The sequence below is a fragment of the Martes martes genome (assembly GCF_963455335.1).
Source record: "Martes martes genome assembly, chromosome: 3".
In the NCBI taxonomy this organism is placed as follows: Eukaryota; Metazoa; Chordata; class Mammalia; order Carnivora; family Mustelidae; genus Martes; species Martes martes.
Window position 1 is genome coordinate 66,753,456 of NC_137890.1, and position 14,152 is coordinate 66,767,607.

Below are 14,152 nucleotides of genomic sequence, written 5' to 3' on the forward strand. Positions count from 1 at the left end.
GGAATTTTGTTCGGGATGGTATTGAAAGTATAGATTGCTCTGGGCAGTATAGACATTTTAACAATGTTTATTTTTCCGATCCATGAGCATGGAATGCTTTTCCATCTTTTTGTGTCTTCTTCAATTTCTTTCATGAGTGTTCTGTAGTTCCTTGAGTACGGATCATTTACCTCTTTGGTTAGGTTTATTCCAAGGTATCTTATGGTTTTTGGTGCTATAGTAAATGGAATTGATTCTCTAATTTCCCTTTCTATATTTTCATTTTTAGCGTATAAGAAAGCAACCGATTTCTGTACATTGATTTTGTATCCTGCCACACTACTGAATTGCTGTATGAGTTCTAGTAGTTTGGGGGTGGAGTCTTTTGGGCTTCCATATAAAGTATCATGTCATCTGTGAAGAGAGTTTGACTTCTTCTTTGCCTATTTGAATACCTTTTATTTCTTTTTGTTGTTTGATTGCTGTTTCTAGGACTTCTAGTACTATGTTGAGCAGCAGTGGCAGGAGTGGGCATCCTTGTCGTGTTCCTGATCTCAAAGGGAAGGCTGCCAGCTTTTCCCCATTGAGAATAATATTCGCTGTGGGTTTTTCATAGATAGATTTTAGGAAGTTGAGAAATGTTGCCTCTATCCCTGTGCTTTGAAGAGTTTTAATCAGGAGTGGATGCTGTATTTTGTCAAATGCTTTTTCTGCATCAATTGAGAGGACCATGTGGTTCTTCTCTCTTCTCTTATTGATTTGTTCTATTACATTGATTGACTTGTGAATGTGGAACCACCCTTGCATCCCAGGGATAAATCCCACCTGGTCATGGTGGGTAATCTTTTTAATGTACTGTTGTTGGATCCTATTAAATAGGATCTTGCTGAGAATCTTGGTGTCCATATTCATCAGGGATACTGGTCTGAAATTCTCCTTTTTAATGGGCTCTTTGCCTGGTTTGGGGATCAGGGTAATGCTGCTTCATAGAAAGAGTCTGGAAGTTTTCCTTCTGTTTCTATTTTTTGAAACAGGTTCAGGAGAATAGGTATTATTTCTTCTTTGAATGCTTGGTAGAATTCCCCAGGAAATCCATCAGGTCCTGGGCTCTTGTTTTTTTGGGAGGTTTTTGATCAACTGCTTCAATATCATTACTAGATACTGATCTATTCAGGTTGTCAGTTTCTTCCGTTTCAGTCTTGGAAGTGTATAGGTTTCCAGGAATGCATCCATTTCTTCTAGGTTGCTTAACTTATTGGCATATAGCTGTTGATAATAATTTCTGATGATTGTTTCTATTTCCTTGGTGTTAGTCGTGATCTCTCCCCTTTCGTTCATAATTTCATTAATTTGGTTCCTCTCTTTTCTTTTGGATTAGTTTGGCTAGTGGTTTATCAATCTTACCAATTCTTTCAAAGAATCAGCTTCTAGTTTCGTTGATGTGTTCTGCTGTATCTCTAGTTTCTAACTCATTGATCTCAGCTCTAAGCTTAATTATATCCTTTCTTGTGTGGGGGGTTGACTTAATTTGTTGTTGATTTTCCAATTCTTTAAGGTGTAAAGAGAGTTGGTATATTCGGGATTTTTCTATTTTTTTGAGTAAGGCTTGGATGGCTATGTATTTCCCCCATAGGACTGCCTTTGCTGTATTCTGTAAGTTTTGGACCAATGTGTCTTCATTCTCATTGGTTTCCATGAATTGTTTAAGTTCTTCTTTGATTTCCTGGTTGATCCAAACATTCTTGAGCAGGATGGTCTTTAGCTACCAAGTGTTTGTATTCCTTCTAAACTTTTTCTTATGGTTGAGTTCCAGTTCCAAAGCACTGTGGTCTGAGAATGTGCAGGGAATAATCTCAGTCTTTTAGTATCGGTTGAGCTCTGATTTGTGACCCAGTATGTGGTCTGTTCTGGAGAATATTCTATGTGCGCTTGAGAAGAATGAGTATTCTGTTGTTTTAGGGTGGAATGTTCTGTATATATTCTTTGAGGTCCATCTGGTCCAATGTGTCATTCAAAGCTCTTGGTTATTTATTGATTTTCTGCTTAGGTGATCTGTTTATTGCTGACAATGGCATGTTACGATCCCCTACATTTAATATGTTCATATCAGTAGGACTCTTTATTTTGATTAACAGTTGGCTTATGTAGTTGGCCGCTCCCTTATTGGGGGCATAAATACTTAGAATTGTTAGATCTTCCTGGTGGATAGACGTGTTAAAAATGATGTAGTGTCTTTCTGTATATCTGACTACAGTCTTTAGCTTAAAATCTAATTTATCTGATATGAGAATCGCTACCCCAGCTTTCTTTTGAAGCCTGTTGGTATGAAAGATGGTTTTCCATCCCTTCACTTTCAGTCTGGATGTATCTTTAGGTTCCGAATTATCTCTTGTAGAGAGCATATGGATAGGTCCTGTCATTTTATCCAGTCTGCAACCCTGTGCTGTTTTATGGAAGCATTTAGGCCGTTCACATTGAGAATGATTATTGAAAGATAAGTTTTTATTGACATCCTGTTGCCTGTTTCAATAGGTTGTTTCTTGTTTCTATAGGTTGTCTCTGTAAATTTCTATGTCTATCTATGTAAATTTCTATGTCATTCTTGGGTTCTTTACTCTTTTATGGAAACCCCCCCCCCCAATATTTCTTGTAGTGCCAGCTTGGTGGTCACATACTCTTTCAAACCTTGCCGGTCTTGGAAGCTCTTTATCTCTCCATCCATTTCGAATGTCAGCCTTGCTGGATAAAGTATTCTTGGCTGCATGTTCTTCTCATTTAGTGCCCTGAATACGTCTTGCTAGCCCTTTCTGGCTTGCCAGGTTTGTGTGGACAGGTCTGACGTTATTCTAGTGGACCTTCTTCTGTATGTAAGGAATCTCTTCCCCCTAGCTGCCCTTAGGACCCCTTTTCTAAAATTATGATTTGTGAATTTCACAGTTACGTGTCTGGAGGTCTTTCTAGATTTGTTGGTCTTGGTGGGTATCCTTTCTGCCTCTAGGACAGAAACACTTGTTCCATTCCCCAGACTAGGGAAATTTGTTAGGCATCCCAGTAATTTGTTAGGTATCCCAATAATTCTGACATTGGAACATTTCATGGTGTCATTTTTTTCCCTAATTCTGTTTTCATGGCTTCTAAGCTGTTTGTTCCAGGCCTCCTCCTGATCTTTCCTTTCTATCAGTTTGTCTTCTAGATCACTAATTCGATCTTTTGCCTTGGTTACCCTAGGTGTTAGAGTATTTAGATTAGATTGATCTCACTGATAGCATTTTTTAGTACTGCCAGATTAGCCCTCACTTCCACCCTTAGAGTTTCTATGTTGCCACTAATGGTCTCCTCCAAGCCAGCCATTGCCTGGATAATTGTTACCCTGAATTCCGTTTCCAACATACTGTTTATGTCCTTATCCAGTAATTCGTGGCAGAGGGCACAGTCTCTGATTTTTCCTCTGTTGGGTGTTCCTCCTCCTAGTCATTTTGGTGAGAGGTGGTTGAGGGGATCTATAGCTGAATATATCAGCCACATTCTAGGCAAGGTGCACCCTGGAAAGTTTTGGAGCAATTGGAAGTCACCACCAAAAAGAAAGAAAAAAGAGAGAGAAAAAGAGAAAATCCAGCCAAAATGCACCTCAAAAGTAAGATTTATAAGGTACATGAACAAAAATGAACAAACAAAAAGACCAACAAAAGTAAAAGACAAGAGAAAAAAAAAAAGCCAAAATGAACCCCAAGAATAAGATTTATATAGTACAAAAACAAATACACAGAAACACTAACAGAAGAATAAGATGGGAAGATGGTTGTAAACTCTCGATGTGGGCGAGGAAGGTTATTTCAGTTCTTCCTGTGTGAATCTTGTTATCTTTGTTAAAGGACTCAACTTTCCAGAGATACAGAGAAATTGAAACTGGTTTATATATAGGGGTGGCATTGAATAGGGAAAAAAGATTATATTGAAGCTTATATCTATATGTATTTAAAAAAAAATACAAGTATATTATACAGGTATATAAATACAGGTATGAAAAAAGTTCCAGTTAAAAAGTTATTATGGAATATGTTGCATTAAATCTCTAGTTGTAATGGTAAGTAGGTTAAAAAAATTAAAAGAATAAAAATCGTAAGAACGAATTTTTTAAAAAGAAAAAAGAAAAGTTGTTATCTATGAAATATACAGGTTTGGGGGCAATACCAGGAGATTAATATATTGTTTTCCCCTGATGTTGGGGTTTTACATTTTTATGGGGACCCTGTGGTGGTTATCCTCTTGTTCTTTTGGCTTATCTTCTGGGGGAGGGGCCTGCCGCCTTGTTTTTCCGTCAGTCCTGCTTGGGCTGAGTCGCCCTGCCCCCCTGTTGGGGGTTGGCTCTGGAAACGAGTTTTTCAGGCTTTTGTTCTCTGGAGGTTTTTGTTCTTTGGTGGCTTTTTATGGCTTTTTGGAGGTTTAGTGGAAAGCAAACTGCCCACACCCAGACCTCCGCCTCAGAGAGAAGCCTCAGACTGCTTCCCTCTGGGTGGTCCAGAACACACAGATGCCCCTCCCCCGCCATGCAAACTCTGCTGAACACCACAGCTCCCCACAGGTGGTGTGCACTCCCAGCCACTGTATCGGTGGTCGCCCGAGGCCCTGCTTGTCTCTGCACCCCTGTGCCACTAAAACCACGATATTAGTCCAGGCGAGCCCAAACTCAGATTGCTGCCATTGGCGGTACTGCTGTCTGGGGCCCACGCCCACAACTGATGCACTCGCACCAGGCAGAGGCACAGTTCGTGTAATGCTGCTGGTCAAGGGACCCTGACCTGAGACTGCCCTGGGTTCTCTCAGACACAGGCTGTGTGTATGCACACCCTGCAGCCACGCAGGTTGTAATTGGCTGCTAGCCCAGAGACTGCAGGCTGGCACCTACACCGGACTCCCTGAGGTGCGGGCGGGGGTGCACCCAGCCCGAGTGGTGGTACAAGCAGCGGAAAGCTCAGGGACCGCGGACTGGACTCCCTTGCTGGACTCTCTATGGCTTGAGTAGTCGCTGGTGGTAACCACCCTGGGATCCTGGGCTTAGGCCCATGCCCCTGACTACCCAATTCCACCAGTTGCCCCTTAAGATCTTTTGCTTTTTTTGAGTGCTTTTAACCATTTTAACCAGTCTCCAAGTTAATGCTGGTCTCCAATCACAGGGCACTTTCGTATTGGGGTATTACTTTCAAATGGTTTGCTTCTGGTGGCTCGCTCCCCCTTCTGTTTATCCTCCCATGTCAGTCCAAGTGTTCCCACTCCCATTACTTCTCCACTGATATCTTCTGCCCCTGTAGAGATCCAGAAGTGTACAATCTTACATCTCAGGTTGATTTCATGGGTGTTCAGAGTGTTCTGGTAGATACTTAGCTTACTTTAGGGGATTGGTTGAAACAGGGTCTCCTACTTCTCTGCCATCCTGCCCCTCCTTTCATGGTTTTATGGTTAAAGATTATGTTCATTGATTATGAGTGGTTTATCTAAAGAGCTGTATAATTAATTATATTCTTAAAACTTTTAGGTAAATATGTAGGAACTGTTCATTAAGACTGTTGTCAGTTACATTAATTCTTTTGTCTTTAAATTTAGGATCATGAAGACATACAGGAACAATAAAAATAAGTAACTTCAAATCTGCTGTATTTAATTGCAGCATGGTATCTACTAAATAATTCCTCACTCTTCTACATAGCTTCTAAATTTCAGCTTTAAGCTCCTTTTTTTTTTTTTTTCCCTCATTTGAAATTGTTTAGAGGATGGGGTTCCTGGCTGGCTCTGTCAAAAGAGGGTGTGACTCTTGATCTTGAGGCCCTATGTTCGAGCCCCACACTGGGTAATAAGAGATTACTAAAAAAAATAAATAAACTTTAAAAAATTAAACAAATAGTTTAGAGGAAAATCATATAAATTCAGAAAGTTAGATCCATTTTTGTTTTCCCCTTATTAAAATTTTATCTTATTCTAAGACAAAATGTGTTCTCCATTTTTCAGAAGAATAAGCTTAGTAAAATTGTTTTTTTATAAGGAATTTACCTTTTCAAGGTACAGTATTTTATTGGTTTGTTTAGTGAATTTTAATTAAAATTCCCCTTAAATTTGCACTAGGTGAAGGGGCAAATTCAAATTCATTGATGGTAATTCTTTTGGCAGATGTCATATTACCCAAAACCAGTTCTGTATAGCATCTATTCAGGAGTTCTATAAGATCAGTCTTCTCTTTTCCATATGGTAACTCTACAAGTATTTAAACATTATCGTCATGTGTTCCACTTAACTTTTTCTTAACTTTGAAATACTCCATGTTCCTTTAATTCCATATATAGTATGGTTTCCAAATCCTTCATTTACCAGTGTTCTTCTCAAAATGGAACCCAGAATTGAATGTAGTGTTATGTATTGTGACCAGATAGAATACAGTGGGATTTGCCTCCCTCGTTTAGTCATATTTAGCATTTGGAAAATAGGGCATACAACACAAAGAGTGTATCTTTTTAGTAGCTGTTACTTCATTGACCTGTATCAAACTTGGGCTTTTTAAAAAAAAAAAATGAACCTTTTATTTAAAATCTGGGCCTTCGTCTTATTTTTGGACAGTTGATATATGTACCTAAAATTAAGAACTTTGTATTTACATTTGCTTCATTTCATGTTGTTGATTTTGACTCATCATTAAGTCTGTCTTTCAGTTTGGCTTCAGATTTAGTGTATATCATATTAGCCAGACTTCCATTTAATGTTATCTTTAGATTTGAAAGACATGTCTTTTAATGTCTCAGATATTTTCTCCATTTTTCATGAATAAAGTCTAATACATGCTCACTGTAGCCTCTCCTTCTGATTGATCTTGCTGATTGATACTGCTTGTTAAGATTAGTGGGTCAGCTGTCCACAAATTTTAACAGTATTCTTATTTAACTCACAGTTCAATTTTGTCTTATCAGACTACTCCTCAGGGTTGTTGTCTTCTATATACATTCATTAAATATTGGTTCTAAAGTTTCACTCTTTGCTCAGTCTTTTTCTGTTCTTTTTTTTTTTTTTTAAAGATTTTATTTATTCATTTGACAGAGATCACAAGTAGGCAGAGAGGCAGGCAGAGAGAGAGGAGGAAGCAGGCTCCCTGTTGAGCAGAGAGCCCGATGTGGGACTCGATCCCAGGACCCTGGGATCATGACCTGAGCCGAAAGCAGAGGCTTTAACTCACTGAGCCACCCAGGTTCCCTCTTTTTCTGTTCTTTGTGGATATTATCTATACCGGTGTCTATAGTTATAGTCTCTCAAATCTATGTTTCCAGTTAATTTTTGTCTTACACTTTAGTCTTCATAAATCCCAACTGCATCACCCTACAGCTGTTCATTCGCTAAATCCTGTTTTTTATATTTATCTTTTCCTCTCCAGTCTCATGACCACTAATGTAGAATAGAGCCTCATCATTTCTCATCCATCTTATAGCTTGTTTCCTAACTGGTTCCTCTGTCTCCCTCTTACACCCTTACAATTCACAATACAACCTGACTTAGAGGTATCTAAAACATAAATTTGGTTGTGCCATTCCCATTAGTTTCAAGATAAAGTTTAAATTCCTCAACTTCACTTATAAGGTTCTTCTTAAATTGGCCACAACCCATCTGCCTTAGATGGATAGACTAAGAAGATGCTATTTCTACTTCAAATATAAAAGATTAATATTTCCAAGAATATTTTTGAAGGTTGCATGTAAATTGAATTTTAGGCAGATTTACTAGAAATTTGTTATGACTGAAATTGTGTTATAATTAATGAAATCTAGAATCCCTGCCAATTTGTTGTCTTTGTAGACATTACTGAACGTGCTGGAGAATTTTTTCTGGAGAAATTTCTGAAAAGTCTCATTTAAATTGTATATTAAGTCTCATTGACTTATTTAGAGCATACTTTATATTCACTTTTAATTCTCTTCAATTGGTAGTGTTACTTGGCATATAAAATCTAATAAGCTATAATTAAACTTTTTTAAAAGAAATAAAAAATAAACGTCTTTTTACCAGAAATAGGCTTTTTAGTTTTTAGCAGTGTAGTCTGAATTTACGGTATAGTCTGAATGAAGAAAAGAACTGAGTAGTTACTTATCAAGGAAGAGAAGAACAGATTCCTGCCAGAAATACTGGTTCTAAGGCATACTGGGAAGCGGAAGTAATAGGTGAGGATATATTAAATAAACACAACTGCTTAAAAGCCATTTTATAAGGTCTTTAAAAATAATTACACATATTGTATAATGGAATTTTCAAAGTGCTTTAACCTAGATATTTCATTTTATTAAATGAAGTAATAATTGATGAAATGTAAAGAGGTTGAGACCTCACCAACATCATATGATTAGTTTGGGGCACAATTGGTATTAAAATGTAGTTTTTTGACTCCTAGTTTGGTACTGTTACCAAATTAACAGGGATTGCTGCTGAAATGGAGATAGCATGGGAAAACAAAACCTCAATGTATCAACACAGACTCCTTTTTAGCACATTACTACTAATAATGTATCCTTTGGAATTGTGTTTCATATAAAAATATCATGAGTGCAGTTAGAGGTATCAGAATGCATCAGTAGAATAGGGAAGTGGAAGGTCCTGAATCTGGAGGATTTCCTATATTCACAAACAGTGATATGGCCAAATTCTTAGGTTAACCATGTCACTTCCTTATAGCTCACACAGACGTGGAAAAGAAAAGCCATAAGAGAAACCTGCTCAACCAAGAGTTAAGCTCACTCTTCCAGTGCTGAAACTGCTGCCACCTCTTTCTTCTCATTTAGCCTTAGCCATTGCCACCTGATGATAGTACTTGTGGGGGCTTGATTGACAGTGAGAAAGTTCCATGTCTTCTGCAAAATCAGCAAATGCTGTGGAATGCTGAGGGGCTGCAAAGCAACAGGTACTGGCAGGTGACTGTTAAGGAAGCTTTGATGTCTGGTAACTGTGAGAAAGCCCCAATCAAGAGTGGTATGGGGACGCCTGGGTGACGCAGTCAGTTAAGTGTCTGACCCTTGATTTCAGCTCAGATCATGATCTTGGGGTCCTGATATTGAGCCCTATGTTTGGCTCTGCAGTCATTGGGGAGTGTGCTTTAGGATTCTCTCTCCCCCTTTCCGTTTGCCTCTTCCCCGAAGCACATGTACCTTGTCTCAAATAAATAATACATCTTTTTTAAAAAGAATGTATAGCTATACAGTTTGACAAATTGTAGATTCTGTCATCCTCTGGTTCTAATTATTAACATGAGGCACAGGAAAGAATGGAATCCTCATTCAGGAACATAATAAGATTCACGCTTCTAGCACTGAGATTCAAACAAACAAACAAAAAACCAAGCATGAGCAAGCTAGTAGGATCACAATCCACTGTTCCAGGCCAGACTAATGGTAATAGAGGACTTGTGAATTCAAAGGACAGATCCAGTATTAGTATAAAATGTCCAGATACAGGTCACAAATCACCTAGGAAATTTCAATGTGTCCTGGAGAAAAATGTAAAATGGTGCCTTTTTGTTGGTTGTTGCTAGGCAAGAAAAAACCTGGTACTTTGAAAAGGGTAAAGAGAAACAGCAGAGGGATAATTTTTAGTATCTTTGTGTAGGCCTTTAACTTGTATTTTCTTATAGAAACAGTATTAAGCACAGATATTGGTAATTGTCAATAATGACTAATTTTGTGTTTTGCTTTTATAATTTCCCAAGCACTTTGCTATACATTTGATGCTCTAGAAACTGTGTGTGGATAGGGCAGGAATTAAATTTATTCATTCAACAAATATTGAATGTCAGGCAGTGTTCTCACTGCATAGGATACATTAAAGAACATGGCAGAGTCCTTTTTCTAATAGGGTTTCTATTCTGGCAAGACTATAAGCAAAACAAAAACAATGGGAGTTCCTAAGTTCTATAGTATGTAACAGGTGGTAAGTTATAGAATAAGAACAGCTTAAGGACAGATTGATGGGCAGTGGGGTGGAGCATGTGGAGTAAGGCAGTTGAAATAGGTGAGATAGTGAGAAGACAATAATTAGCCAATTTGAAGAAGCTTAGGCAGTGAGACATGTGAATACCTAGGGTGAGAATAGTTTAGGCAGATTTCAGCCAGTACAAAGGTCTTAAGGTGGCTCATGTGTGTTTGATGGCTTCAAAGAACATAAGGCGGCCAGTGAGTCTGCAGCAGAGTGGAGTGAGGGAGGAAGTGTTGTAGAATCTTTGCTTAAAGACAACCTCAGATTCTGGCGCCTGGGTGGCTTAGTCGGTTAAGCATCTGACTCTAGATTTCTGCTCAGGTCATGATCTCAAGTTTGTGAGATCAAGCTCCCTGTCGGGCTCTGCTCTGGGCATGGAGCCTGGTTAGGATTCCCTCTCCCTCTCCTTCTGCTTCTCACCTCTCTCATCTTACCCACTATCCCTCATTAAAAAATAAATAAAATAAATAAAAGACCTAACCAAAGTCCAGTTAAGGTAGAACTCAAAACCATTAATAGTGACTATAGATTCTTTGTGCCCTATAGTTGCTTCATTGAAAATTCTCTATTTCCAGAAGGGGTGGGTTAAAAAAAGGGAAATAGTGACTGATGAATAATCTTTATTATAATTTACATTTTATTCTTCAACATAAACCGTCTTTATTAAATAAATCTCAGCTGGCCTGAGTTTATTTTCACAGTTTTTGTTAAAGGAGAAATGCAGCCTTGGCACAGTTTGATTTTATTCTTTACTGTGCTTTAAGTTATTAATTAACTTGAAACATAACCTTTGATTTTGCTTTCAGGAATAACATACTAAACATGGGACTAATTTAACACTAATTCAAAAGATCTTAATTTATATTTATAATTTCATTACACTTTTTTCTAATCCTTTCTTTTAAAGATACGGGCATACTGCTGGAGAAGCTACACATGATGCAGTAGATTCTGCCATCAATGTTGGTGTAACTGCCTATAATATTGACAACATTGGTATCAAAGCAATGGTGAAGAAAACTGCAAAAGAAACGGGACAAACACTCCTTGAAGACTATAAAATAGTTGATAATTCTAAGGGAAGAAATCAAGAAGGAAGAGCAAACATAAACGTGAAAAGGGAGAAGGGTGAGCAGACAAAAGAACTAGAGAAGAGTGAGGCAAAGAAGAAAGAGAAATGATGGAAGTGCTGTGAATCACCTATACCAAAGCCTTACAAGGTGGATACATTTTTGTTAAATAGGCAAATGTGGAATTCCCCACAGATTAACCAGTGTTTTAAAAATGTATTCATTCCTATGAAGTGACTGTTTCATAAGCTTTATAGCATGTATTCTACTTACAAGGAAAAGAATCAGTATTCTTGCATATGGCCTTTAGAATATAGGGTTATATTCTCATTATTTTTTCTAAATGTGGCTGAAATATTTTTGCAGTTAAAATAAGATTAATACATGTGCTATAAACCTCATTAAACCTGATGTTAAACTATTTTTGTATTTGCTGTCTTTCAAAAAGCAAGATAGGAAATTATATATTTACATAAAATTTGGCATTTAGTAACCTTAGCTCTAGTTGTACTTGAAAGAATGACTTAAAATATTGTCTGCTGGCTTTGCACTAATTGTGGATTTTTTTCCCCCTCAGTGCTTATCAGAATTTTCAGTGTGTAAGCTAAAAATAACTATAATCCCTAAACTAAAAGAATTCTCAGATAACATTTAAAAGACTTTTTTAATCATGAAAAATAAGATGAGGTTCTATAAAATTATTTTGGTAGCTTATATCTTTGTTAGGAAGGGGAATGGTCTTTCTGATTTAGAATGAATACAAAGATTTTTTTTTTTTAATCTTCTAGATTTAGACTGGTATTGATCTACTAGGAGCCTAGGAAATTTTGGTGTATGATTGATATTGTATTGAAATTTGTGATTATCATCACCTTAATTGGACAAAAAAGTACTTTAAGAAATTGTTTTACCATATCTACTTCTTTAAGTTACTCCAAGAGGCTAAATTTGTATAAAAAATATAAACAGAATTTTTTGGATGGTAAATGTATTTTTATTTTGGGATTTAGTCATTGGAATTTTTATGTTAAAGCCAATAAATTATTAGAAAAGCTTCTATTTATAATCATGGTTAAGAATGTGAAGAATTTAGGCTTAATCCATGGTGGGTGAGGTATAATGGTTTCCACTCTGGCAAAAGACAGGACATTCACAGACCTATAAGGTACAAATACATAAGTAAATACCTAATGGCATTTTATTTTTGTTTACTGATTATCAATGATTGGTAATCGTCCATTCTGCTATTTCTGGCTACTTTAGTTTAATGGCTACTTAGTTTATTAGACTTTATTTGAAACTCTTTAAAATACCCTTTATGAATAAACTGTTTCTGAATTACTTGGCCTCATATGTATGCACAGGATTGTATTTTGGGAACACCTAGAATTAATGGATCCTTTCCCTAAGGCTAAGGATAATGTGGAAATAAAACTGAATTGGTAAATAGCTTCCAGTTAATCTCTGCCTTAAGTTTGAGAAGTGGAATGACAAATAGTGGACCCTAAAGTTTACAAAGTTAACTTAGAGCAGTGGTCAGCAAAACTGGATTTGTCAAAAATTGGATTTGTATTTAGTTGTCCATTTCACTTCATTCTGTTCATTTGATTTTGGGTTGTTTTTTTAGATTAATAGTTTAGATTAATAGTTAGACACAATCTTTATAAGTATAGCTTCTATATTAGAGTGTCCCAGAGAAACAGAACCATTAGGAGAGAGAAATAAACATGTGCATGCATGTGTGTATATAAAGAGATTACGAGGAATTGACTCACTGTTATTTCTGAATAGCTTGTTTTCATCAAAATTTTTTTCTATTCATATTTAATTTTTTTCTGTTCATATTTAAAGATATAGAAAGCTGAATATCTTTAAGAACATAGATTAGGTGAGGGGGAAAGGCCCCAAATAGTATCTTCAGATGTATTCTATGCAAAAAGTTGTCACATGTGAAGAAATAATTTGATCACCCTGAAAGCTGTTCATTAGAGGAAACAGTGACTAATGGCAAGTGTCCTCTACACAGGCACATACACACACACACCCCAGTCTGTTTTGGAAGCCAGCTGAGGAGCAAATTGCTAGAGTGTGCTGTAAGGAAGCAAGATCTCTGTGAAAAGGGGGAGGGTCCTAGGGGTGCCTGGGTGGCTCAGGGGTTAAAGCCTCTGCCTTCAGCTCAGGTCGTGATCTCAGGGTCCTGGGATCGAGTCCCACATCGGGCTTTCTGCTCAGCGGGGAGCCTGCTTCCCTTCCTCTCTCTCTGCCTGCCTCTCTGTCTACTTGTGATCTCTGTCTGTCAAATAAATAAATAAAATCTTTAAAAAAAAAAAAAAAGGGAGGGGGTAGGGTCCCAACATTTACAGATTTAAGAAGCTCCACAGACAATTAGTTAATAAAACATTGCTCTTTAGGGAGTAACCGAATTGGGAGCTGAAAGAATGAGGTTTTTGAACTTAGCAGTTTTTGAACTTAAGTTTTCTCACATAAAGCCACTCTGGTGACAGGATTCAGAGTATTTATAGCTATGGAAGTGGAGTGGAGATTAAAGCGATGAGAGTTGCAAGTTGAAGGGCAAGGTTATGGGAAGACTTTCCATGGAAAGACACTTTTAATGTCAAAGTCAGTAGATAAGGAATGACTGTGAAGTCTCTGGGTAGAAACAAGGAGAAGGAGTAGAAGGTTGTTACATCAGGAATGCATGCTATTTATAGTTGCGCCAAAAATATAATACCTAGGAAATCACTTAACCAAAGAGGTGGAAAGGTCTTTACTCTGAAAACTGTAACATTGAAAGAAATTGAAGACACAAACAAATGGAAAGATACTGCTTGCCCATGGATTGGAAGAACAAATACTGTTAAAATGTCCATACTACCGAAACTAATCTACAGATTTGATGCAATCCCTATCAAAATACCAACAGCATTTTTCACAGAACCAGATCAAATAATCCTAAAGTTTGTATGGAACCACAAAAGACCCTAAATAGCCAGACAATGTTGAAAAAGAACAAAATTGGTATCACAATCTCAGATTTCAAGGTATATCACAAAGCTATAGTAATCAAAATAGTGGGGTACTGATACAAAAATCAACACATAATGGGATAG

General features: G+C 37.2%; 1 protein-coding gene across 7 annotated transcripts in view; it reads left to right on the forward strand.

Moving 5' to 3' along the window:
• SPART (spartin) overlaps positions 1–12,383 on the forward strand; it is a 38,013-nt gene extending 25,630 nt beyond the window's left edge. For all 7 annotated transcript variants that reach the window (XM_080798401.1, XM_080798403.1, XM_080798402.1 and 4 more), the window contains one exon: positions 10,880–12,383. In XM_080798401.1, coding sequence (XP_080654527.1) covers positions 10,880–11,153 — 274 coding nt within the window. In that variant the 3' untranslated portion in view covers positions 11,154–12,383. The remainder of the gene's footprint in view (positions 1–10,879) is intronic.
• The last annotated feature ends 1,769 nt before the right edge of the window (positions 12,384–14,152 follow it).